Source organism: Melopsittacus undulatus, chromosome 2, assembly GCF_012275295.1.
Source record: "Melopsittacus undulatus isolate bMelUnd1 chromosome 2, bMelUnd1.mat.Z, whole genome shotgun sequence".
In the NCBI taxonomy this organism is placed as follows: domain Eukaryota; kingdom Metazoa; phylum Chordata; class Aves; order Psittaciformes; family Psittaculidae; genus Melopsittacus; species Melopsittacus undulatus.
This window is the reverse complement of record NC_047528.1, coordinates 83,762,031-83,789,339: the sequence shown is the minus strand read 5'-3', so window position 1 is coordinate 83,789,339 and position 27,309 is coordinate 83,762,031. Positions and strand designations below refer to the sequence as shown.

Genomic DNA, 27,309 nt, shown 5'->3' with positions numbered 1-27,309 from the left:
ATATTCAGGTTTGCTCATACACACACCACTTCTTTTTTTTTTTTTCTTTTTTTTCTCTTTTCTCTTTCTGCTAGTTATAAGAAAAAACTGCAGGTACCAAAATTGCCTTGTGCTTGATATAAATTTTTATTTTACTTAAAAAAAATTCTTCACTGAAGCGTTTATTCCTTTCAGTTTGGGCTCTCCTTGATCTTGTGAACTAACACATAATCATGAACTAATACAAGGTCAGTGCTGTTTCAACTTATCAGTGTGTGGCTCGATGGAGATCAACACATTCTAGTTAATTCTAACTTCTTAGAACATATATATGCTTGTATATATTCAGGGAGATGAGTGAAGACTGCTAGTTGTACCCCGTCACCTTTACTCCCTGTCAAAGGTGAACCAAGATACAGATGTGAGAACAGATTTCCTCTCTCTTTGTACAATTTGAACAGTGTGGAAAGAGCAAACGAAGCAGGAGAATTGGTGTTCTATTTTTTCTTTTCTCTATTTCATACTTGTTCAACCCTGCTTTTAAAATTTCCCTTAGAAAGCTAATAATAGTTGTTATTTGAAATTATGTTTTGATGTTGTTTAATGTTTTTTTTAATGTTATTTCCCATTTAGTACAACTCAGTCTTCTACACTGTAATATGTCCTGAAATAATACTTGGCAGTATTGCCGCATAAATATACCCAGCAAAATATCCAGATGCACTGCATTGAGAAGCTGAAGCTTCAATCTGATATTATGACACTTTAGTGATAGTGCTACTGAAATGTGTATAGCTAAGTACTTTTTCAAATGGAAAATCTGGAGAATTAAATTGCTGGAATTTGAATTTTTATGTCTTTTTTAATTAAGTTGGTGTTTGTCAGAGCTGAGTTGCAGTAGATCTCTATATAATTTAAACTTGGCTTAGAATCTGAGCTATGTACAATTGTAACAAAATTCATTAAAAACCTGTCAATGACTTACTAAAGGTTACTACTTTTTGTTTAGCTGTGTCTTAAATGTGGTTTAAGCCCAGCTGGTAACTCAAAACAATGCAGCTGCTAGCTCACTCCTCCCGCTTCCCTCCCCTTCCCCATCTCCCTCCCAGAGGGATAACACAAACCACTACTGCTACCACCAATAATAATAATGATAAGGGAAATAACAAGGGAAGAGAATACAACCACTCACTACCCTCCAACTGATACCCAGACTGACCGAGCAGTGATCTAACCCTTCCAGGTGACTGTCCCTAGTTTATATAGTGGGCATGACATGCTGTGGTATTGAATAGCTCTTTGGTTGGTTTTGGTCAGGTGTCCTGTCTCTGCTTCCTCCTGGCTTCCCCTCCTCTGTGGCAGATAATGAGACTCAGAAAGTTCTCAATCAGAGTAAACATTACTGAGCACCAACTAAAAATGTCGGTGTTATCAGCGCTGTTCCCAGGCTGAAAGTCAAAACCACAGCACTGCACCAGCTACTAAGAAGGAATAAAAATGACTGCTGCTGCTGAACCCAGGACAAAAGGGCTCAAATTTTTGCCATCTGTAATAAGTGTAAGAAGAGAGATGCTCTGTATGCTCTACACAAGCACATGTATGTGCAATAGGCACAGAGATCACAGCAGATGTGATGATAATAGTTTTGGCCTATCTGAAAACATTAACTAGAAAAAATATATATATATATATGTTGGATAAAATGAACACTTAAAATGTTATTAATGATGACAGAGTTTTTTTAAAGAGAAGTAAGACAATATTGTGTCATTCTTTAATGAAAATTCTAAATGTTATTGTTCTTGCCCAGTGGAGTCCTGACTGGTTAGAAGAAGGCATGTTCCTGTATATTAAATTTTATATCACCAAACAAGCCATGATCATGTGAAGATAACATGCCCCTCTGAGCAGCACAAGTGTGATTAGAACTTCTAACCAAATCCCTGCAAAAACGTTATTTTGAGGGGAGGTAGTCCTTTGGATGCAATCTCTTTCTTTCCTTGTCTTAAAAGCTTTTGTCACTGAATAATCTTTATATATCCTAGTCTCTGTAGTATTTGTGAAACACATCCTTGCAGGGCATTTAAAGAAAGTTATAATAGATAGATTTTTGGTTACTAAGTGGTCTTTCTGCTGAAGTTGATGTATGAGCTCATGCATCCTATGCCTATGCCAGACAAAAAGTGTTAAATTTGGAGAGAATTAAGAATTTGAGAATATCTTTATGCCTGTCTAGTAAGGTGTGTGAGTGTGGTGGGTTGACCGCAGTCAGTAGCTGAACTTCACTCCCTGTTCCCCTGGGACAGGGAAGAAAATGGGAAAAGCAAAAGCAAGAAAACTCCTAAGTCAAAATAGAGACAATTTAATAAATGAAGGAAAGATTAATACAAAAATAAGTAATGCCTTTGCAGTAACTCAGCATCTCCCACAAGCAGGCTGATGCCCAGATAGTCTTCAAGCAGCAGTAACCTTAGAAGACAAAACATCCCTCTCCCCTCTTCCTTTACCCCAGTATTTATTGCTGAGCAAGTTATATACAGTCCATATATAGTTACATAGTGTATCCCTTTGACCAGTTTAGATCACTTTTTCTAGCTATTTCCCACTGCTAGCCCTGTTGCACGGGGAAGGGAGAGGGGGGTGTAAGCATGGTTCAGCAAAAGCCAAACAATTGGTTTATTGTTAACACAGTTTTAACCACAAATCCCAAGGCACAGCATCATATGGGCCACTATGAAGAACATTAGCTCTGTCACAGTCATATCCAGTACAAGAAAGATGAAAAATAATGTGCAGACATAATCTGGATTTTGAAACTGTTGATATTTTAGTATAAAAACTCATCCATGAGATCACAGACATAGTGCATAATGACTAGAAACAGATTAACACCTAAATTCCTCTGTCTTTCCCACCTGCTCCCAACTGAATTTGGTATTTTGAAGTTGTTCTGCATGTGGGAAGGAGAAAACTCTATTTTTAATTAATGTTTAAGTACCAACTTAATTAAGACAAACAACTTAAATAAGACAAGAACACCTTAATTGTTAATATGTAAATCACTCCTCTCTCAGAAAAAGACTGGACAGCAAAGGTGCATAACTGGGAAATTGCTACTACATAAATGTCATTTTTCCTTCGATCTTTGGATGTTATTACAATATGATGCAGTGAACATTTTTGCCATCTATTATAACTATGGGAGAATGTTTAAAATTACTTTTGAAATTAATAAAAATGTAAGTAAATCTGTCATAACTAGTTGCACATTTTAATTTGTGTAAATAACATACTTGATTTATCTATGGACAAAATTATGTTTCAGTGTTTTCTTATTTAAAACACTTTATCAGTCACAAACAGTTTTTCTTTGTGTTATATACACATTAATTACCGAATATCTGATTAAACCTTTTTCCACAGTGCCTGATAAATTCTGAACTCCTACTGGATAACTCTCAGATGAAATGACAGAAATCACGGTGTATTAACATGATTTATGTTGCAAATAGTGCAACTCATAATGCAAGGGCTCAAGATTGTGTATCTGACCTGTAATTGAGATTTGGTTGTTCTGTCTTCCCCTGCAAGAACATTTAAATTGTGCTCTCGCACTTTTGCACCTACAAACTAAAACCTATGGTTGCACTACAGTTTTATGTCATCTGAAAAATGTGTATATTCCAAACATTTTGGTAAGAAAAGTGGCATGTGCAGCTATGCTGCATACATTCCCAGGTCATAATCACCACTGGCACTACTGGTTAAGGGATCAGGAGTGCAAGGGCCTTTAACACTGTTTCCCACACCATAGCTGTGGAGAAACTGACTGCTTATGGCTTGGACAGCTTAGATCAATGGACTGAAGCACTTGTATGAGGTTCAACAAGTATACATGCCAGGTACTGCAAAGACTGTGACCCTATCTTATGATCACGAGAGCCCCATGTAACGCTACAGACTTGGGGAAAGAGTGTCTGGAAACATGTATAGCAGAAAAGGAGCTGTGAGTGCTGGTCAGCAGCCAGCTGAAAATGAGCCAGCTTGTGCCCAGGTGGCCAAGAAGGTCAATAGAATCCAGGCTTGTATCAGAAATCTTGTGGCCAACAGGACTAGGGAAGCAGTTGTTTCCCTGTACTCAGCACTGATGAGGCTGTACCTTCAATACTGTGTTTAGTTTTGGGCCTCTCAGGACAAAAAAGGCATTGAGGTGCTGGGCCATGTCCAAAGAAGGGCAATTAAGCTGGTGAAGGATCTGGAGCACAAGTCCTATGAAGAATGGCTGAGGGAACTGAGGTTGTTTAGTATGGAGAAAAGGAGGCTCAGGGGACCTCATAATTTTCTAGAACAACCTGGAAACAGGTTGTAGTGAGGTGGGTGTTGGTTTCCTCTCAGGTAACAAGCGATTGCATTAAAGGAAATGGCTTCAAGTTGTGCCAGGGAGATTTAGTTTGGATATTAGGAAAGATTTCTTTACCAAAAGGGTTGTCAAGCATTGGAAAAGGCTGCCCAGTGAAGTGGTGGATTCACCATCCTTGGAGGTATTTCAAAGACATGTAAATGTAGCATTTAGAGATATGGTTTAGTAGTGGATTTGGAAGTGCTAGGTTAGTTTTGGTGATTTTGAATGTCTTTTCCAACCTAAATGATTCTACATCTATGAATTTTGAATCAATTGTAATTTGATATAACAGCAAGCTGGTAATCTTAGAAGCAATTACATTCTTAGAAATAGTGAGATGAAGACGTGGTGGCTGGAGAGAGGAGGAAAGCTGCAAAATTATCTCAGCAGATATCTGTTCTGCTTGGCCTGTGATGTTCCTTCTCAAGAAGGTACTCTTTGGGCCTGGAGCAGGGGAGCAAGTCCATGGTGGATATTTTGTGCAGTAACAGGAGCAGTGTTATGGGTGAAAATAGGTCGTTTGAGGGTTATGGGCTGTTGGGACTTGGGTGAGAATAAGAAATGTGGTTAATGAGATGGTGATGAACATGGATGAATATAGGGTGCAACCCCATTAGAAGCCAAGATTAGTTATTTCCTGATTGAACAAGTTCTTTCATTAATTAAATTAAAAATTTGTAGCTGGTGCTGATGGATAGCCATTAATATATGTAATTAAATCTAGTGCTAAAAAAAGAAGAAACTTACTGTTCCTCTTATTTTTGCTTTAGACCAGACCTGTTTGATTGGAACACTGTTGCTTCTCAGCAGTCACCTGTGCAACGATTAGACCATGCATTCAGCATAGCCAGGAAACACTTGGGCATAGAGAAACTCCTTGATCCTGAAGGTTGGTAGAAATTACATTCTTTCTCTAAGTGGAAAATCAATTTTTCCATGCATTTGATTGTAAATAATTTGACTTCTTTCTTTTTTTTTTTTTTTCCCCAAGAATTTAGATTTGGCAAGCTAAATGACAAACTGAAGCAAAGTATTTATGTTTTAATGTTGCCCTTATACTCTGTTGAAATAGCTTAAGAACTGTCTGTATGTAAAGCATTTTTTTTCCAGCTTTGGGAGTTTTAGTGTGCATGCACTTAATTAAAGGTATCTCAGTAAGTAACTGACTTCTGTTTCAAAGATTTAGAGCATCTGCAGCTTTTATATCTTCTGGAAAGATCACAAGATCAAATTGCATTTAATATGTATCCAAAATGTGTATTCAAACCTTAGAAACTTATATCTTTAAAATTATTTATACATCTTCCGTATATTGAAATTTTATCAGGATGACATAACTCAAACCACTGTCATTTAGTCTTACATCTTAAAGACCTGCCTATTTTACCTTAAGTCTTTTTTATACTTCCTTATGCAGTCATGTTTAAAAAGGTTCCTTTGTGTTTAAAAAGGTTCCATGTTTTTCAATGATTTTTTTAATCTTGTCAATTTGTGTATATTCTCTACCATACTTTCTGCATTGCTGAGAGCCTAAGTAATTTTTCCTCAGAGAACATTCTTAAAGCATTCTTTATTATAGGGCGATGTTGAAGAGCTGATTTGTTTCCTTTCTATGTATGCATTTGTGTGTGTATATATATATATACATACACACACACTGTCTGCTTCCACACTATGTTCCATGTGCTATGTTTTCTTTAAATTTCCTATTAAGACACTAATAAATGCAGTTTTCTATATGATTATGCTTTTCTCAGTGGCTCATCTCATGATGAGTTTCTGATGGGATGAACCAGCATTTAACAAAATGCAAAAATGAATCCAAAACATAACATTGGGTGTCTTAACCTTTAAATATAGTAGGGCATGTCTCAAGACTGAACTAATAACCCTGTATCCCATATGTTTCCTTTAGAGATATATATAAAATTATGTCTGTTTATGCTGTAGTCAAACATCATAAGCCTCTCTGCTCTGTTAAAACTTACTGCTTTGTACAATGAAAATCTGTTAGAGGATATGGTTTAAATCAAGGCTATATTTTGCTCTGTGCAGAATTAAAAGAGAAGTATCTTGAGTGGTGCTCAAACTTGGAGCAACAAGTAAGATTTGACAGTTGATGATGACCTCATAGGTGAAATGTCTGTGTCTCCTGAGTATCTGTGTCATGTGCAAATCGTTCCTGTGTACCAGCAATATATGGGGTATCTGCAATGGAACTTGTGGAAGAACTGCACAGTAAAACCAGTACAGCATTGTTAGCTAGTACACTGTTTCATCTCCAGGACAGAATTTGTGTGAATCACTGAAGGGGAGGAACAGGCTTCACATATGCTAAAGCATGAGATTCAGCTTGTAAACTCTGAATTGGACTGGAATTGACAAACTAGGTAGCACAACTGAACAGATATAGTCATAGTCCTTGCTATAACTGGTTTAACTTCTTAAAATAGATTAGTGCATAAATTGTTTTCTGTATGCAAAAGTCACTTTTGATTAGGCATTTGATTCTGGTTTTGGCAAAGATGCTTGCAGTTGTTTAGCCAGCAACTGAAAAACTCTTAAACACTGGCAGTTTTCCAAAAGTCTGCTGTAATTATTTGCTGTTCAATGTCGTAAATCTTGGTGTTTGCCACCTAGTTTTTTTCCTCCCCTCTACAAATGAAAAACTGCAAACTTTTCCAGAGGAAAAGTAAATTCTGTACATATTTGAAACCATATGAATTTATGAAACTGTAATAATTTTATTCATGATAATAAATATTTTTCTAGACTTAAAAATATAATTACTGGTATATATGTATGTGAGGAACCAGCATAATACTTGTGTAATTTTACATTGTATATTCATCACCTCTCCTAATTAGATACTCAAATAACTCTTAATGGCATATTGTGTAAAAACGCTCTATTCTCTGGCCTTTAACTTAATATAAACTGCAAAGGGCTACTACATTAGAAGAAAAAGGGAATATGCATTCAGTGGTGAAACATTAATGGAACTTAATATTTATCAAAACAGCATGTAATTTGTGAACACTTTAAAATCTGGGTTTGTTAATTAAATGTTTGATGTCTCAATATTAGGAATATATTATGTAGAAATGAAAAGAACTATTCAGTAAAGCCCTATTCTTCTGCAACCATACACAGCAGTCAAAAAAGAAAAGGTTTAGGGGTTTTTGTTTGTGTTTGGAAGTTACTGATGTTTGATACATCATGAAACAGATGAGTAGGGAGTCCATCTTAGCAATTACATTTTGAAAAGTAAATATTTTTATTCAGCCAAAAGTTTGTTTTCTATGTTATATATGAATGATATTCATATCTGAGGTTACTGATATTTCAAGTCTCTCCCATGAGAAGTAATCAGTTTGTTCCTTTGACTGATATTTTAAGTCTATCTCATGAGCAGCTTTTAAAACTTTGTTTCAGAAGCTGATCTCCATTTCAGTCACCAAAGTGGTTAAGATATGGACTGTGTTTAAATATTTGCTTTAAAAGCTGTATTGTGTTACTTAAAGCTTTTGTATTTTGATTCATGCAAAGATGATGGTTTTTGCAGTTTTCCTTACTTATATTAACTGCCAGGAATGTTTTTTTACATGAGCAGTATATCTTAAATTAGGCACTTGGCTTAGTTTTTAAGCAAGAAAACTTAACAAAATCTACCCTAGTTGTTTGCATTTGTGTTGATGATGCATGCCTCTTAAAACCACATACAAAACCACTAGGTATATCTTGTAAAAGGTGGCTTCTGTGTCCTTTCATCAGCTTAAGAAATTCTTACTTTATACACAAGTCATAAAGTAGTTTGACAAAATTGTCTTGTTCCTGTTTTGATATATTGACTTTGTATCATCTTGTCTATGAAACTTGATGATGACTTCATATGTAACCTTACTAATGTCCTCTTAAAAATAGCAAGCAGTATGTCTTTCTGCTTATAGCTTTCCCTTAACTAAATTAGCTAAGGACAGCTCGTGATTAATCAGGTGTTATCTGAAGATACTGTGTTTTGATATAAATCCCCAAAATAGGCTACACATGCAACACAGATTAAATTCTGCAAAGCTAGTCTGCAATCAGAATGTTCATAACATTGGGAGAGAAAAAGCAAACTTGTCTGCAAGAGTAAGATGTGATAGGAAATTTATTCCAGTCTCTTCCATTTCCTGTTCAAGGAGAATAGGTGAGAAAACTGACCCCATTCCACAGCTGATTTTTTTTTTTTTAGTATATGTTACCTGTTGAACATTTGTTTTGTTGTTGTTTAGCTTTTCCCCCTGATGTTGAAAAGGTGTGTAGAAAAACATAAGAGGCAGGTTTCCTTCCTCTCTTCTGTCATGAAAAAGCAGTGGGAGATTCAGCTGTATTCTAGATGCAGGAGTTGGATGTACATTGTTTGCCAATGATATTAAACTAGGAGAAGCTGTGGACTCTTCTGAGGGTGGAGAGGCCTTACAGGGAGATTCTGCACCTGAGACAGGGTAATCCTGGTTAGATGTATGAACTGGGGGATGAGAGGCTGGAGAGCAGCCCTGCAGAGAGTGATCCTGGGGCTGGGAGGGTGGGGTAGGGATGTAAAGAGGGGGTGTGGGCTTGTTGTTGACCTGAACATGAGTCAACAGCATGACCTGGCAGCCAAAAGAGCCAACCAGGTCCTGGGATGCATCAAATAAAGCATAGCCAAGCTGCTCAGGGGAGGCAATTCTCCCACTTGTGCAGCCCCCCACAAGCATAATGTGCAAGTTTGGGTATCTCACTATGAGAAATTATTTGAGCGTGTTCAAGAGATTCTATGAAAGATATCAAGGGGAAAAACAAGAAGGTATGTTGGGAAATTGATGGATGGTAGAAAGTGTTATTTAGAAGACAGTTAATAAAGACGTAGGCGTTAGTGGGCAGGATTCAACAGGGAACGTGTGTTTGCAAATTGAACTTTTTAGGCCCAAGTATACCTACATAACTCACAGTGACCTTTTGTTTTAAGATATTTATGATGATGCAGCTAAGATGCTTTAAATCTTAATAATGCTCTCTGTGATCCTTTAAAAGAAAAAAATAGTTGTTTTCATTTTCATTGTACAAAATTAATATTTGTGAGTTTCCAGTTATGTTTCATTCAACTCAAAATATCATGCGTTTAACATAGCCAAACACAGTTAATTTAACAGTGATTTTTTTTTACTTTTCTTTTTTTTTTAGATTTGAACAGCAAAGCTAACATGTAGAAAACTTCTAATACCGTGTAGTAGAAGTTTTACCACACTGTAGGAGAAGTGTGGGGGGTTCTTGATGTTATTTATGTATTTTCTTTTTCTTTCCTTTTTTTAAGACCATTAGACTTGGTACAACTAAGGAAAATATTTGACTGTCTTTTTCACACCTTTGTGATGACCATTGAGTTATTTTGGATGTGAAATTAAATTGCTGACTTTTTCAAAAATTTTAGTTGACTGTTTGCAATGTAAATAATTCAAGTTGTTAATCTCAGACTGCTCTCTTGAATTCAGAGTATTTTAGACATAAATTATGTTAGCCAAACTAACATTTTCTTTTAGAAGTTATGAACTTAGTTTTCAGCTCCTTATATTACTCATTCTATTGTTATAAGAATAACATTTGGAATGAATTGTGACAGAGATATTTGCCATATTTGTTGGTATAGGTTCACTTTGGCTAATTTCAGCAAAAAAAAACAACTAAAATCTCTTAAGCAAATGAGCCAAATAATGCAGACATTAGTAATTACAGCTCATATATAGAAAAGTTTAAGCAATTGGTCAAGCTGTTAAGATTAAGCTGTATCTTTTAATAAGGTTTAATTAGCAGTGCCTGCAGTTACACCTCTTAGTAGGTAACTGATTTTTTGTGATCGTTTTATCTGGATTGCAGTTGTGGAGAAACATGATCCCAGTCTTCATATACAAGCTTCAGAAAATACATTAAAGGCTACTGTGTTCCTTGTTGTGTGTCTACTGTTTCATGAACAGCTTTCAGTCTGACCAAAAAAAAATATGACAGGCAAACAACACGTGTTATGGTCAGCAACACATAGTAGTTACATGTTATTGTCTGTATACAGTCTTGCTTTTTACTTTGGGATAAAATATACGTGCCATATAGGAGCAAAAATCTTTTGAGGAACCATAGGGAGTGCTCTCCCAGTACTTGAATCTGGGAATACATCTGAGCTGTGTCCCCTTACCCCTTAAAACAACCAAGTGTGAGTGTGGTAGCAACAGCAGCAGGAGATGAAGTTTATATGTGCTCCCTTCTAAAACTAAACATTTGATTCTTGATTTAATGAACTTGTTCCTGCTGTCATTTTTTCTGGGTGTTGTGCTTGTTTGTGCTAGAGACTATGAAGTTATAGAATGGCATTTCTGCTGTCCTTTTTAGATGAAATAATATTTGTTTCTTATACTTTACTATGTAGCCTGATAAAAACCTCTTTTCATCCATCCCAGTCAATATTTCCATATTTTTCCTTAATTTGCATTGATGACATGAGGTTTTGGCACCCTTATTAAGTGATAATGAGACTCAGAGAATTTTCCATTTGATAACTTTTTTGTTTGATCTTGACTTTGCATACTTCTGTAGCTTAACAGTAATGGGTCCTACCATACCTGTAGCACAGAGAAGAGGCAAAGGGAAAACCTTGTCAGTGTTGTAGTTAATGAAGTTGTTAACCCTATCTGTACCCAGAATTTGTATACAATGGTAATACTGGTTTCCAGTTAATTTTATTACCCTTGCTGATATGAATCATTATATGGCTCATGTCAAGGAAGTATGAGAAAATACTTGTTACTGTCATGTTCTGAAGTTTAGATATGTTTTGCCTAAGAGTTTCAGTGTCAAGGATTTGCTTTGAAAGGCAGGGGAGAAAAGTCACAAGAGCTGTTTGATACTGTACTGCTGAAAATAATCAAGGAAAATGCTGGGTCAAGCTTGGAAATCAGTATTTCATTTGAAAAAGAAAAAAACCCACCCTTATAATGCTCAAAAAATAAAAAAAGGATCATAGAATCATAGAGCAGTGTTCTTGTTTTCTTTTGTCTTTTGATTCTCAAATGCTGGAATACTTGTGTTTAAATAAAATAAAAATCTACAGGATCTACTACAGTGTTATAGAATGTTGTTATTGGAGTTTACTCATAAATGTTTGAAAGGTTTTAGGTCTGGAGCTGCGTGTTAAACTAATGTCACCAACTTGGCACAAGCAGTACATTTTTGATTGGGAAACTGTCATAATGTCTGATGTCTGTTACACAGCTATTCGGGAAAAGATACACAGATCTGCAGGGGTCTTCAGTCCTATCACCAGTGTAGGTGATATCAAGTTGCATGATTGCTGGATATGTTATTTATGTTTGCCATATCTTTAACTGGAACAAAAGATTGTGTTTCAGAACTGGTTTTGTACTTTTTTGGTCTGAATATTCAATTATCTGTCAGTATTTGTGTATGAGCTAGGTAATACAAAACAAAAATTCATTTTCTGAGGGTCATAAAAGTTGACAATAATAAGTAATAAGTTTTATTTTTTAATATCTAATTTCTGGGTTGCTTTTGTTTCTATTTCAAAAGTGAGTATATAAAATGCAGTTTAAATATATACTCACATAAACTATCAAAGCAACTGTATCTAATTTGTGTTTCCTGAGCACCATCACCTATTCTGTTGAGGCATTCAGGTGTGCATTTTTAGTGTTTCTCTGGAATGTTTGATTAGTGGACGATTCTGTTTCAGATGCTGACTTCTGACATTATGTGCTGTGTCAATCTAGTCAGTGACCAATTGCTAGCTCTTAGCAGTACTGCTCAAAACAACAAAAAGATAAGTCCCTTAAAATAGGAATTAAGAGCTTCTGTTCATGTCATGTCCCCTTCTCCCTGCTGTTTTTATTTGAGTCTAGGAAGTCTCCTGTTAAAAAAAAACAAAGAAAAAAACCCACCAACACCACACAAAACAAACAAAAAACCCCAACCAAACCAAATTAGCATTGAAGTACAACAGTAAAAGCAGAGTTCTTTAACTATTGCTTTACTGCTTGTGCAAATTGCAGCTCTAAATGCTGGATATGTTATGCACTATCAAGTGCTTTGGTTTGTATTTCAGCTCTGAAATGCAGAGAAAGAGAAGGGCTATGGAAATACCTTCAAAAATATCAGCAGAAGTATACAGTTTATTGGCTGTGTAGTGCAATAGGTAAACTTTTATCTGAATGAATTTGTGATACAGATAGGTTTTTCAAGTGCTTGCTAGTTTGATCTATATCTCTGTTGTAATACTTTACTTTACAATTCTCTTTGAGACGTGCCTATTGAAGTTATGGCTGCCCCATCCCTGGAAGTGTTCAAAGACAGGTAGGATGTGGCCTTGAGCAGCCTGGTCTAGTGGAATGTGTCCCTGCCTGTGGCAAGGGAGTGGAACCAAGGGATCATAGAATCATAGAATAGTTAGGGTTGGAAAGGACCTCAAGATCATCTAGTTCCAACCCCCCTGCCATGGGCAGGGACACCTCACATTAAACCATGTCACCCAAGGCTCTGTCCAATCTGGCACTGAACACTGCCAGGGATGGAGCATTCACAACTTCCCTGAGCAACTCATTCCAGTGTCTCACCACCCTTTTTTTCATCTTCAAGGACCCTTCCAACCTGAACCATTCTGTGACTCTCTGAAATATTTGCCCCCAAAATCAAACTACATTTCTTATTTTCCTACTGATAAGATGGAAGTCCCGCTTTTTCTTTGCAGTCTCAAGCAAACAGAAATACAGCAGAAATGGTAAATATTTATGAATAGATTTATTATTACTTCATTGTCCTATGAGCAGTTTAATTATCAAGACAATTCTTAAAAAAAAAAAAGCTTACTGAAAATAGAGATGGTTTGTGTAAAAAGTTGTAGAGTATGGGAGATGACACTTGGAGGTTAATAATCGATAAAAAATCTGGGGCAGAGCTTTTGCTTAAAATTAATCAAGAACCCTATTGGTTATCTTCATAACTTTTTTTTTTTTTTTTAGAACTGCATTTGCTCTAATTAGAAAACCCATAAGCAACTTGTTAACTGTCTGTTAACACTGTTTTGAAAACCTGCTAAGGACATTACCTAACTTAAGAGAAAAGCTCATACAGGTATCTTTGAGTTTACAGGATTTTTAATTTGGTCACAAACACAAAGATGATTAAGATGTTTACTTGCTAGGACTGAATCATGTTAATTTGTAACTTGTTTGATTAAAATCTCTGGATGCAAAAATGGAGAGATGAAGCATTAATGACTTAGACTTCCTTTGAGCACACTATTCTCACTAACCCTCTGAATACAACAGAGCACAGTTTCAGCCAAATAATGAAATGTAAATGAAAGATTAACCACCTCCTAAAACCTGGTAGCAGGTCAGAAGTTTGAGTCAAGTTATCCAGTATTCTAAGCGCTGTATAAGGAACCAGAAATAAACTACTGTGTTCAAAGTTGAATGCCACATATAGTTCTTTTCAGATTGTGATTAAAAGTTCTAAGTGTTTTGCTACTCCAGTGGAAAAAAAAAAAAAAAAGAGGGTTTTTTCCAGTTTGCAAGTTATAAATATTTCATATTTCTACTCTTATACCTAGCCATTATTAAGATTAGAACCAGCAGTGTCTCTTGTAACAAAGTTACTTAAAGGTAATGGTGGCTTAAATGAGAATACTTGTATCAGTGAGGAAAACAGGGGAATTGGGCAAATTGGCCATCTTTCAGCACCGATTTGTGTGGGGAGCAAACATAGACACGTATCTGGATGGAACTTGGTTGCTAGCCAGGATCAACCCACAACACTCATGTATTAAATAGATTTAAATGCAAATGTAATCCAAATCTAAATGAATATCCATTGGTGTTCTGTTCCTGACTCTTGTTTTGTGAGCTGTTTCACTGTGCAGATGATAATACAAGATTTCCTTGGCCTCTAAAAGAGGCAATGATCATGTCTTCCCTATCCCTAAACAAAGTTGTCTTGGAGGTGAGTCCTGGATTGAGCCACAGCATGTCATGCCCAGTATATAGACTGGGGGGAGTTGCCAGGAATGCCCAGTTCACTGCTTGAGTTGGGCTGAGTATCGGTCAGTGGGTGGTGAGCAGTTGTATTGAGCATCACTTACGTTTATTGTTTTCTATTTCTTTTCCCCTTTTAGTTTTATATTCTCTCCCCTTGTTCTTTCTCTTATCATTATTATTATTGGTGGTAGCAGTAGTGGTTTTGTGTTATACCTTAGTTACTGGATTGTTCTTATCTCAACCTGTGGGTTTTGCATTCTTTTGATGCTCCTCCCCATCCCTCTGGAAGTGGGGGAGAAGAAGGTAGGGGGGAGTGAGCGAGCTGCTGCCTGATTTTGAGTTGCTGGCTGAGCCTTAAACCACAACAAGGTGTGATGGCTGCTAGTGCCTGGACTGTTTGTAGCTGGCAATTTCCTACTAAGAGCAAGAAACTTAAAGCCAACATTGTTGCACCTGGGACCAAAATTAGAAATACAGGTATACTTCCATCTTCTATGACTATAAAGGTATTAGTTTACTGCTTTCTTTCCCAGTATGTGCACAACCTACAAGGCCAGGATAGAAGAAAATCTATTTAAGTGAACAAAATTTAATAGGATGAGGTAATGGTGCATACATGGCCTTTGTTTACTCTTCTGATCAAGTTTCTGTAAATTCTGAATTACTGTGGTTCCCCCTCTGTAACTGCAAACACCAGGGCAATAATTGTCCTTTAGAAACACAAATCTCAAGATTCATATTTATAAACTGATGTATTAAATTTAGTTATTTTTACTTGTAAGGGGAAGTAGTTGTTGACAGGAACAAACTTCCAGAAATATGTGGAATTCTACAGATTGTAATCTGAGGACAACTGAAAGACTGTACAGAGCTCATATGTGTTGCTGCTCTATGGAATCTATAGTAATTGCATATTCATTCCCCCAGTGTTGCTAATGATAACATGTTATTAATCAAGGACTTTGTGCATGTTTATTAAGGGAAAAGATCCATCTGTGAAACTAAAACTAGAATTTAAGAGGCTTTTCTAAGGAGAAATTGTGTGTGGAAGAAATATGTAGTCTTAGGATATTAATATGCATTGAATTCTTCTCAGTAATGAATGGCTGTCATCATGGAAAATATTTAGGATGGCACAGGAAAACCCCATTGTGCCTTTCCCAGCTTACATATGGTATTTCTATCACTTTTTTATGTCTGTAACTTATTCTGTTAGTATTTTTCACTGTATGCATAAATGTATAAGTTGCACCTTTTACGCTTAATATACAGCATTCTGATTTTTTTTTTCTATATCTTAGCATAACACCTGTCTGAAAACGCTTTCTGGGAATTAAGTGTTAGGAATGAAAAAAAAAACAAGTGGTGCTGAATGTTGAACCCAATGTGTGTTCTTATGTGGCTGGCATTAGTAGCCAGTATTACCACAAAAATTTTAAAAACAAGTATCTGGCATATTTGACCTCTGAAATCGAGATTAATATCTTCTCTTTTGACCTTCAATGTTATGTGACTTGTATATTTGTATAGGCAAAGCAGTTGTTGAAGAATCAATTTGATTCAGTGAGCTGAGTATTTCTTCTGCATTAGGAATGCACAATTTAGCTTTACCTTTCAACTTGAGGCAACCTAAGTCTCTCAAAAAGTTCAAAGCACATTGCCAAAGATGATTGCCTGAGTAAGCTTTTATATGACATGATGTGGCCAAATGCAGAAGGGTGATGTTCTAGTTTTCAAGTCAACAGATAGGGAATTCCTGCTTTGAAACCAGAGCAATCTGGATGCTAAGTGGGGTAAAATGTGGGAAAAAAATTATGATGAACAGTATATTGGCAAGTGTGAAGCTTTTATTATCCTTTGGCAGTAATCCTTTCCATGTAAAATTGGCAGATAAAACTTTTTTATTTGTTTTCCTCCAAAAAATGCAGGGTTAAAAGGCAGCAATTTTAGTAAAATTTGGGATGGGTAATAAGAAGTACTCTTATTTACCCTAAGAAATATACTGAAATTAAAGCTTTATGGAATTACTTGCAGAATCATTTATTTTCTGGCAACACATCTTTTCTGAGATGAGTCTCTCCATGAAATTTATTCCACAGAAGAGTTTTTCTTAAAGGAAAATCCCTTTTGAAGTCCAGAGAGTATTGATCACATTTCCTTTCTCCGATTTGCTCTTACCACTTTATGGTAATGCTTCTGCAGTACATAATCAACAAGAAGAAAACCAAGGGAATGGTAGCTGCAGTGCTCAGTGACTCAGGAGACCTCATAGCAAAGGATACAAGAAAGAATTACATCAATTTGATAGATGGACCACTTGGTGGATTAAGAACTGGCTGGATGGCCACATGCAAAGAGTTATGGTCAACGGCTCAATGTTCAGCTGAAGACCAGTAATGAGTGGTGTCCCTTAAGGATTGGTGTTGGGACTGGTCAACATCTTTCTCAGTGACATGGACAGTGGGATTGAGTGTGCCTTCAGCAAGTTTGCCGATGACACTAAGCTGTGTGGCTTGGTTGATATGCTGGAGGGAAGGGATGCCATCCAGAGGGACCTTGACATGCTTGTGAGGTGGGCTGATGCCAACCTTATGAAGCCTAACTATGCCAAGTGCAAGGTCCTACACCTGTGTCGGAGCAATCCCAGGCACAGCTACAGGTTGGGCAGAGAAGAGATTCAGAGCAGCCCTTTGGAGAAGGACTTGGGTTGTTGGTCAATGAGAAAATAAACATGAGGCAGTTTCAGTGTGTGCTCACAATCCAGAAAGCCAACCATATTCTGGGCTACATCAAAAGAAGCGTGACCAGCAGGACAAAGCAGGTGATCCTGCCCCTCTACTCTGCTCTCATGAGACCTCACTTGGAGTATTGTGTACAGGTCTGGCACCCTCAACATAAAAAGGACATGGAACTGTTGGAACAAGTCCAGAGGAGGGCCACGAGGATGATCAGGGGACTGGAGCACCTCCTGTATGAAGACAGGCTGAGAAAGTTGGGGCTGTTCAGCCTGGAGAAGAGAAGGCTGCGTGGAGACCTCCTAGCAGCCTTCCAGTATCTGAAGGGGACCTACAGGGATGTTGGTGAGGGACTGTTCATTAAGGACTGTTGTGACAGACAAGGAGTAATGGGTTAAAACTTAAACAGGGGAAGTTTAGATTGGATAGAAGGAGGAAGTTCTTTACTGTAAGGGTGGTGAGGCAGTAGAATGGTTTGCTAAGGAAAGTTGCGAATGCTCCATCCCTGGCAGTGTTCAAGGCCAGGTTGGATGAAGCCTTGGGTGACATGGTTTAATGTGAGGTGTCCCTGCCCATGGCAGGGGGGTTGGAACTAGATGATCTTGAGGTCCTTTCCAATCCTAACTATTCTATCATTCTATGAAAAGGAAGGGGATCCAGGGAACTACAGTCTGTTCTACCTCCACTCTGCCACCAGAAAGATTATGGAGCCAGTTCTTCCAGAAACTGTCTGGTGATCAGTGGTACAAAATCCAACAGGTGACATGTTCCACAGGAGGGCTGATATTGTTTTAATGTCTTCAGTAATTAAGTGAGTAATGGAAGAAAGCATATTACAACAAGTCTGCAGGTAATTCCTGGCTGACCATGTGTCAGCAGTTTGCCTTTGAAGTGGAGAAGTCCAGCTGCAGAATTGGCTGTATTACAGCCAGCACAGTGCAGGAAGTGAATTCTCCTGCTGTTCTTCACTTTATACCACTTGTATGGTACTATGCCCAGTTTGGGGTTCTCCAGTACAACAGCAACAACAAAAATTAATACAGTAAGACAAACAGGACCAGTCAAGTGCCTTAAAGATATTCACAGGAATCAGCCCTTTTAAAGTCTGATTGTGATGAGGTAGCCTAGAACAGTGCCTTTTGAGCCAAGTTGTTTTGTGATTCTGTCACTTGTCAAACAAGACTATTTTTTTCAAAAGTCATGTTGACTGGTCTATTGTGTGTAATAGCTTTTATATGTCTTCCACTTCTATTACTTGCTATCATTAGAGCAGTAAATATAGGAGTCTTTCTAGAAGTTATCATTACATCTGCCATCTTCCAGACATATTCTATAGTGATTTTAAAGTGGTTGTTATGTATTGCAGTTTGTCATTCGCTAGTTCACCCTGGAGTTCTTTTAGTAGTTCCTGTATAGATGACATTTTTTTTCTCATAGGCTGCTGTTCCTTTTTCAGTCAGGTACATAGTCTTTTCTACTCTTACTTCAGTTTGAGACAGCTCCTCTGGTTGGTCACTCTCCACACCCTCCCAGACTATATCAGTATGGGAAACTGCACTGAATACAAATTCAAAGAAATCATTTAGATTCTCAGCAATTGCCTTATTGTCTTTGCATGCTCCTGTTGTGCTGATCCTTTCATTCTACAAAGCCTCTAGGAGAAATTCTGCTCTGGATGTATTTGAGGGAGGATTTATTACTAGTTTTCATGTGTTTTGCTAGTCATTCTTTCTTGGCCAGTTGCCCTTGTGGTTTTTACATTCATCTTGTCAGAATTTATTATCCTTTCTATTTTCTCCATTAGGATGTGATATTAGCTTCTTGAATGATGCTTCTTCTAGTAACTGCTCTTCAGCCCTGTTGGCTTGCTTTTATTTGAGTCTTTATTCCTTCATTTCTTCTTTCCAAGGTGTTCATGACTGCTCCCTTGTGATTAAACCCTCAAATGCTTTTGAATATTTCTCTTGGATCTCAGTCTTGCAAGCCATAAGTGGACGCTGTGCTACCTGTGTGACAGGAGTTATGGTCTGGAAGCAGACATTTAACATCCTTTGTTTCTTTAGCAGTTGACTTTTACAGTCCCAGTTATGGAGTCTTCTGCAGTAATTTTTCCTTCTCTCTCAATGAGACAGTTCTCTTCGCCTCTTTGCTTGCTAACCCAGTGAGTGTCAGTGGTTATTTTTTTTTCACTCAAGTATAGTTTAAAAACTGTTTTTTTGTTGTTTCTTTGGGGGTTTGTTTTTTCTTTTTCCTTCTCCAGCATTTTCATAAAGAAGTTAAATGGTACTTAGTAATGTAAAATACAGAAATTGTGCTTGTTTTTCAAACTTTCTGAAGTAATTTATTTAAGAATAATGGTAGATAGCTAAGAACAGACTGATGTTTGGGTTTTTTTTCTCCCTGTCCTCCTGTACATAGATTTTTTCTTCTTTTTCCCTGAGCCACTAAAATTATAAATAATTGTAACTACAACATATCTTATTTTCATTTTCTTTAAAGAGTAATTCACTTCTCTATCACTTACAAAGAGGTATTAAGAAATACTCATTATTTGTAATTATGTTTCTTAGCTATTCTTTCTTTTTTCCTTATGATAGTATTCACCTATTTCGAATATAATGAATGTAGTGAATAATATTACTTGTTAGTGTAACACCACTTTTCAATTTATACAGACAACACCCCCACTTTGACTTGATGTTACGCAGCACTAAAACTGAGGTGGAAAAATTCCGTAATGTCATTTAGTAAAGAAATCGCAAAATATTGTCATGCCATAGAAATTAAAAAGTAATTTGGAGTTTTCTATGTAAGAATAGTTTTAATGACTTTAACATCCTTAAATTGACACTTTTTTATATAATCCTTTTTCCAGTGTTTTAGTTTCTTTAAACACAACACCTCTGCTTTTTGAAATCTGTTGCTTTTCGTAGGATTTTTGGGTTTTTTTTTTGGTGTTTGTAAAGTCCTTTGATAGCTGACATATGTTCTCTTCATGATGAATGGACAAATCTTTTATTTGAAACTTTCCTGTTAATCCACCATGGTCTAAGTTACAAGGTAGGCACTCCACGATTTAACTGGAAAGATCTCTAGAAGGATGGCTGACAAGAATAAGCATAAAGAGCATGCTTGCATTAAAATGGTAAACATTAAATGCTACATGTTCTGCTGCCTGCAATATGTAAGATGTAATCATCCTAAATTAGTGTAATAGAGCTGAACACAATATCACCAGGATTATAAAGAGCCCAGGCTCCAGTCTTACTGTTTTGGAAGACCTGTGCCTTATGCTGAGACGGCTCCAGTTAATGTGCTGGAAGATCTTCACCATATGCTGAGAGTTAAGAAATTCCAAATGAATTCATACTTCATTAGTACAAGATTTCATGCTGATGTGTGATGATTAAGAATGAGGTAGAGTGGGAAATCCTCTCTCTGTCATTCATTACAGTGTTGGAAGACTGAGTGGCTCTTCCATTAGTAATTTCTAACATCAGTGAAGAGTTCAGTTCAAATCCAAGTGCCAGGACACAGCATCTCAGATGCCAATAACCTTATTCTTGTGTAGTGTACACCCTGCAGAGAACACAGCCGCCAGTCAATAGTTATCCAGTGTATTACACAGTACCAAGTGGTACAAGCATATTGGAAGATCATAGAATCATAGAATAGTTAGGGTTGGAAAGGACCTCAAGATCTAGTTCCAACCCCCCTGCCATGGGCAGGGACACCTCACATTAAACCATGTCACCCAAGGCTTCATCCAACCTGGCCTTGAACACTGCCAGGGATGAAGCATTCACAACCTCCCTGAGCAACTCATTCTTAGTACCTCATGACCCTAACAGTAAAGAATTTCTTCCTTATATCCAATCTAAACCTCTGCTGTTTAAGTTTCAATCCGTTACCCCTTATCCTATCACTACAGTCCCTGTAGGCCCCCTTCAGATACTGGAAGGCTGCTAGGAGGTCTCCACGCAGCCTTCTCTTCTCCAGGCTGAACAGCCCCAACTTTCTCAGCCTGTCTTCATACAGGAGGTGCTCCAGTCCCCTGATCATCCTCGTGGCCCTCCTCTGGACTTGTTCCAACAGTTCCATGTCCTTTTTATGTTGAGGGTGCCAGACCTGTACACAATACTCCAAGTGAGGTCTCATGAGAGCAGAGTAGAGGGGCAGGATCACCTGCTTTGTCCTGCTGGTCACGCTTCTTTTGATGTAGCCCAGAATATGGTTGGCTTTCTGGATTGTGAGCACACACTGAAACTGCCTCATGTTTATTTTCTCATTGACCAACAACCCAAGTCCTTCTCCAAAGGGCTGCTCTGAATCTCTTCTCTGCCCAACCTGTAGCTGTGCCTGGGATTGCTCCGACACAGGTGTAGGACCTTGCACTTGGCATGGTTAAACTTCATGAGGTTGGCATCAGCCCACCTCACAAGCATGTCAAGGTCCCTCTGGATGGCATTCCTTCTCTCCAGCGTATCAACCGAGCCACACAGCTTGGTGTCATCACCAAACTTGCTGAGGGTGCACTCAATCCCACTGTTTGTGTCGTCGCCAAAGATGTTAAACAAGACTGGTCCCAACACCAATCCCTGAGGGACACCACTCATTACAACTCGTTATTAGTCTCCAGCTGGACATTGAACCGTTGACCACAACTCTTTGAGTGCGGCCATCCAGCCAGTTCTTTACCCACCAAGTGGTCCACCTATCAAATTGATGTCTCTCCAATTTAGAGACAAGGATGTCTTGTTCCTGGCATGGCAGTCTTGTGTCAAGTGTCTTGTACCAGCTGGGCAGGTGAAATTTCTCAGCTGGGAAGAATCATCCTTTCTGATCTAGCCTTCTCTCCAGGGTAATTCTAAAACAAATATCTGATTTTTACCAACCTTAGGGGAATAAATACTTTTCTAACTACAGATGGAATTGAGAGAGTATTGTTTCTCTGAAGTCAAGACCACGTTCTATCATGAAAGATGATTTCTTCTGTTGAAAAGAAAGCTGAGTCAGGGTTCACTGCTTTAGGAAATACCTATGATTAGGCCTGAGCTCCATGTTATAAATTATACCTGAAAAATTAAGGAAAGATTAATTAAAACCCCCAAAATACTGAAAGTTGGTTTAAAACCATCAGAATTGGGAAAACAGTGGGATTTTTACTAAAAGCTTCAATTCAACTATTACCTAGAATGCAATTATACAATTTTATAACATTATTCCTTCTATGCAGTAACATTACAATTAGTCTTTTCTTGGTTTTAAGAATTTTCCTTTTCCTAAAGTAAATAAAAGAACAGCTTATTATTCATTTAGTGTTTAATCTTCAAAGCACATTAGAAATATTAATCTTCACAAAAATCCCTGTGAGAACTATACACAAGCATTATCATACTTTCACAGATTGTATATGCAGTTAAAGTTTCCCCAGTAGCACTGGAGAAAATAATATTTGTTTCCAGAAGCCCATCTAGTTCTGTCACTTTGTTTTTTACAGCTAAAGCCTATTATTATCAAGATAGCTGTGAAGTGAAAAAACCAGTCTGGATTTTAATAGACAGCTAGATGTCCATACCTCCAACTTTGTTTCAGATCTGATTAATGTACTGTTCTGAATTCAAGATTATTTATTTTAAACTTCAGAGGCATTTAGTTTCAGTCATGGATGAGCTAGTTGCAATCCAATTGTTAGTTTTCTGAACATGGGCTGGTTTTTATCTGTACTGAATCAAACTCCTTGATACATGGCTTAATAGAACAGTTGAGTGGGATTTGACCCAGTCAGTCATCCTTTGAATTAAATTTGTAGCTTAAAGTTGTTCATAATTAATTATAAGAGGTTGGGCAATTTTTAACATATTAAATGAAAAACATTCTTTATTATTCATTCTATAATTTTAAATAGTTTGAAAAGTATCTTTGAATGGCATAATTCTCATTTAAAGGTTGTCAGTTAATCTATGATCAAGCTACTTATTCTTTTATTGCTTTAAAGCAGGGTCTTCAGTGTATTTCTTTAATGTGACCAGAAATTTAATTTGGACGTTGACTTACATTGTGTCTGATTCTATGTGCATATTAAATATTAGTGTGCTAATAGAGATTAATTTTATCCTAAATGGTAATGACAAGTATGATAAACCAACCATGGTAATGGTACATGGACATATAGTTCTTGTTCTGAACCTCTTGTTCAGAAACTCAAACTTTTTAAGACCTTGTCCTTTAATCTACTGCATGTCTTCTGTCAGTGTTAAATATAGCTAATAGTAACTAATAACTAAGTGAAGCTGCTCTGTATCTACTGAGGGAAGGCCTGCAGCTATTAGAGCTTTGTAATGGTGAGGGTGCTCAATATTACTGAGACCCAGACTGTTGATTCACAGTTTGAGTTCTTCAACTGTATTTGAGTAGTGTTTAGTAAGAGCTGCTTTAGCAGAACTGCTGTTCACAGATTGTATCAGGTCTGCTTATCTCATTTTGTTCTCCTCCCTGGTACTCAATAGGAGAAGGGTGGAACTGGCCTTATTACCTTTACTTGGGCATGCACTTGTAATATATTGCTAGATCATGTGTTTTGTTTCTGCTCCAGTGTGGGGCATAAGAAAATTAAGCACTCTGTCAAGTGAATCCTGTTCTTAATGGGCAGATGAAATGGGTATTATGAAAGGGTGGCTCTTTTTGGAAGACATTCTAGGTTGCTCTGAAGTGTCTGATATAAGTGTAAAATCAATGAGTACAGGTGTTCTGTGAAGGTGTTCCTCTCAGTTGTACAGACTGGGGGTGTGGCATGGAAGAGCATCCATCCTGTTAAATACAGACTGACAGTAGTATCAAGGTTACTGTACTTAATTTGCTATTAGATATATCAAAGTTCCTATACATTTGCTTTTGTTGTGTTTTTGCATTGCAAGTATTCCACAGGAAAGTGTTGAATAAAATTGGTATTGGATAATTTGGTGTGATAAATTAAAACAAGCAACTGCAGAATTACTCTGCCATGAGCTATGGTGACTGGTATGGTTTTAAGTCTTTCCTTTGCAGAATGTTCATCACCTTTCTTCTGTATGTTTTTACTACCTAATCAGTTATTGCTCCACTGAGAAATATTAGTCTGTTAGTAACTTATCATAGGCTGACAAGTACCAGAATTCATCCTCACATTTGTGTTACTGAAGCAAACAGACAGTTGGCTTCAGTGGCGAAATATCATATGACATTCTGTTACACAGCTTGACAAATAAATAGTTTTTAATTATTCAATTTCAAGTCAACACATTGTTGTAAATAAGATCCTTGGTGATGTTATCTTGCATTAGTTTTTGTGTTAAAAAGCAGCCAGAAAATAATAATCAGATTCTGTACAATAGAATCCTAATGCTAAGGGAGTGATTTAAGAGTTTATCTGTTTGATTTTGTGGTTTGGGTTATTTGTTGGTTTCTTTTTTTTTTTTCCTAAGGCAAACCCCAAGTAAACTAAGTTCATTCAAATTTTTTCAGTAAAAAGAGAAACCAGTTGTGTAAACATAATTCAGTACCAGTTTGTTAACAGTCTGGGACAATGGCGGCCATTAACTATATATAGCTTACATACATAACTTACTGTACATATAAGACATACTTACAGAATGCTTAACCAGCAGACATACACATTGCCAGAACACAAAAGGGTATTTTAAATCTTTATCTATTATTTGTACCATTCTGGGGGATTTTTCCATGGTTTCTTTTCCGAGCCCTTTAGAGATAACAAACCAAACATGATAACCTGTTTTAGTTATGACTTGATTAAAATGAAGAAAAATTAATAATTTTTCAAATATAAATTGTTAAAATGTTAGGCTTTGTAGGGTCATTTTCAAACCTTGTTTTATGCATTTGTAGATATCTGTATTTATGTCCTAAACAGTATTATTTTATGCAGTTGCATGTCAGTTCACAGTTAGGTTCTTTTGTTGCTGGTTATTGCATCTGATACACGTGTACATTTGAAATTGAAAAAATGCTTACATTATGAATTTTTTATTAGCATCTTACACAGCTCCATGATATGTGATTTGGCTCCTTGGACTAAAATTAGAATGTAAGAGATTCATTTCATTATGGTCATGGAGCAGTCTATGCCTGGAGGGCCATAACACATACCTCTTTAATGGCTTTTTGAGCAGATCCTAATAAAGGGAAAAAATTGCTACTAGGTTCTTATACCAAGAACCTCCAGTTTACTGAATATAAATAGGCATTTTACCTATTGAAATACAGCAGCAGAGATGTTCAAGTAAAAAGTTTACTTTTTGCAAACAAAAATGCAAAGAAAAGCTTCTAGTCTTCATGGAACCTGCTTCTTCTGTGGTGTAGTAGCTTTGTGAGTCACTAGGTTTCCACATCTGAGGGTTCTTTAAAAATAGAAAAATGTAGCATCTCTCTGAAGGAGCTACCATCAACTTCTTAGGGACTCTGTTGTCTGAATACATAATCAATGGAAGGATAAATAGTGTGATGGCATAAGAACAGATTTTTAGAGAATTAATGTATTTCTTTCATCTTAGAAGTATTTACATGTTAATGCAATCTTCCCCTTTTTTGATTGAAACCACAATGTACTGGTGTTTGTACCCAATATGTTTCACCAGTCAAGACAGATGTCTTTGGCACTTTTTTTTGTGTGCGGGTGTGTGTGTGTGTGTGCACTGAAGTTTACAAACCAGTTATGGCAACAATTTGGTGAGGAAAGTGTACACGGTAAGACCCTGAGCACCATGTTTTTGATGTACATCTGCTTGCACCTTTTCTTTGCAGTACCATGCAAAACAAGAAGACAGAACTAGTTAACTTGTAAAATAGAAGTGCTGCTGAGTAAGAAAGAGTGGAAACCGTGAGTCCTTGCAAAACAGGTTTTCTTCTTTGTGCTTGCTTTCTGACCATTATTTTTTTAGTGCTTTTCTGGATTGTAGTGAGTTCTTTTTTGTCCTTCCTCAGACTTTGGGAAAAATACCTCTTTTCAGCCTTTCTGAGACTTGTGTTGAGATACCTTTGTTTTCTCTGCAATCTTTCTCTTCGTGATACAAGCTCACAGTTTGCTGTCCTAACTACGCCACACATACCAGAGTCTTTCACGATTCTCGGGTACTTTTAAAGAAGGAGCAAACATTTTGTCTTTCCAGTGCATTCCACCTCAGCCAGACTGCTTCTGCTAGAACAATATGAACAGACAGTTCTTCCCTTTAGGGAATGATTGTACCTTCTTTTGGTAGATACATACAATACACATGCATATAGTACAATACATAGTATACATTCTATGTATTTTGTATAGTAATATGTACTGTGTAGCAACATTATATATATGTACTCTAAATAAACTGTATTTTTAAATGCTACATATACTTTCCACTAAACTCTATGTAAAGAATATGCAAATTTTATATCAGGAAAGCATGTGCATTGATAAATACATTCTGAATACTCAGGTTGTGGCCACATGTTAAATACAAAAATGTTATTAATTTTAAGAAGGGAATGGGTAAGAATGAATGGGATTTAGGTTCAAGTCACAACCTGTGTTGATTTTTATCTTCTGGCTTTCATTTGGTTCGTTTTCACATGTTCTCTCCTAGCTTCTCAGTTTCAAAATTATATCAAATATGTTTTTTGATATTTTACAAAAACTGTGATATATTAGCTGAGATACAGTGTATATTCTTTTTTTTTGTCTCGAGATATGCATGCAAAATAAAGACCAGAGCAGCAATTTTGACACTGATAAAACTAAATTCTTTGTTACCCTGGCATTACCATCTCATGCTTGGGGTTTGGTTTTTTTTTTTGTGTTTTATAGTAAATTTATTTGGATACCAGTTACTAAGTTGGCAAATATGGAAATTTTTTTAAGGCTTTCTTGACACTGTAGTTCTGGATGGAAGTAAATGTTTGCATTGCACTGCACAGTAGGGAGTGAAGACTCAAGAAAATAGAGAATACTAGTGCTTTTGGTGAGCCAGAATAATAGCTAAGCATGTGCAGCACCACTTCCTTTGTTTATTTACCCAGAGACTTGCTTGTTGATTACAAGGAAATGAAGAAAAATTAAGCTACTTGCTCCAATAGAGCAGTTAATGTACTGCAGAGT

At 36.9% G+C, this 27,309-nt stretch overlaps 1 protein-coding gene across 2 annotated transcripts in view; it reads left to right on the top strand.

Moving 5' to 3' along the window:
• Positions 1 to 27,309, top strand: part of DMD (dystrophin) — a 1,017,291-nt gene that overhangs the window by 210,558 nt on the left and 779,424 nt on the right. For both annotated transcript variants that reach the window (XM_034074486.1, XM_034074485.1), the window contains one exon: positions 5,152 to 5,270. In XM_034074486.1, the coding sequence (XP_033930377.1) occupies positions 5,152 to 5,270 (119 nt within the window). The remainder of the gene's footprint in view (positions 1 to 5,151; positions 5,271 to 27,309) is intronic.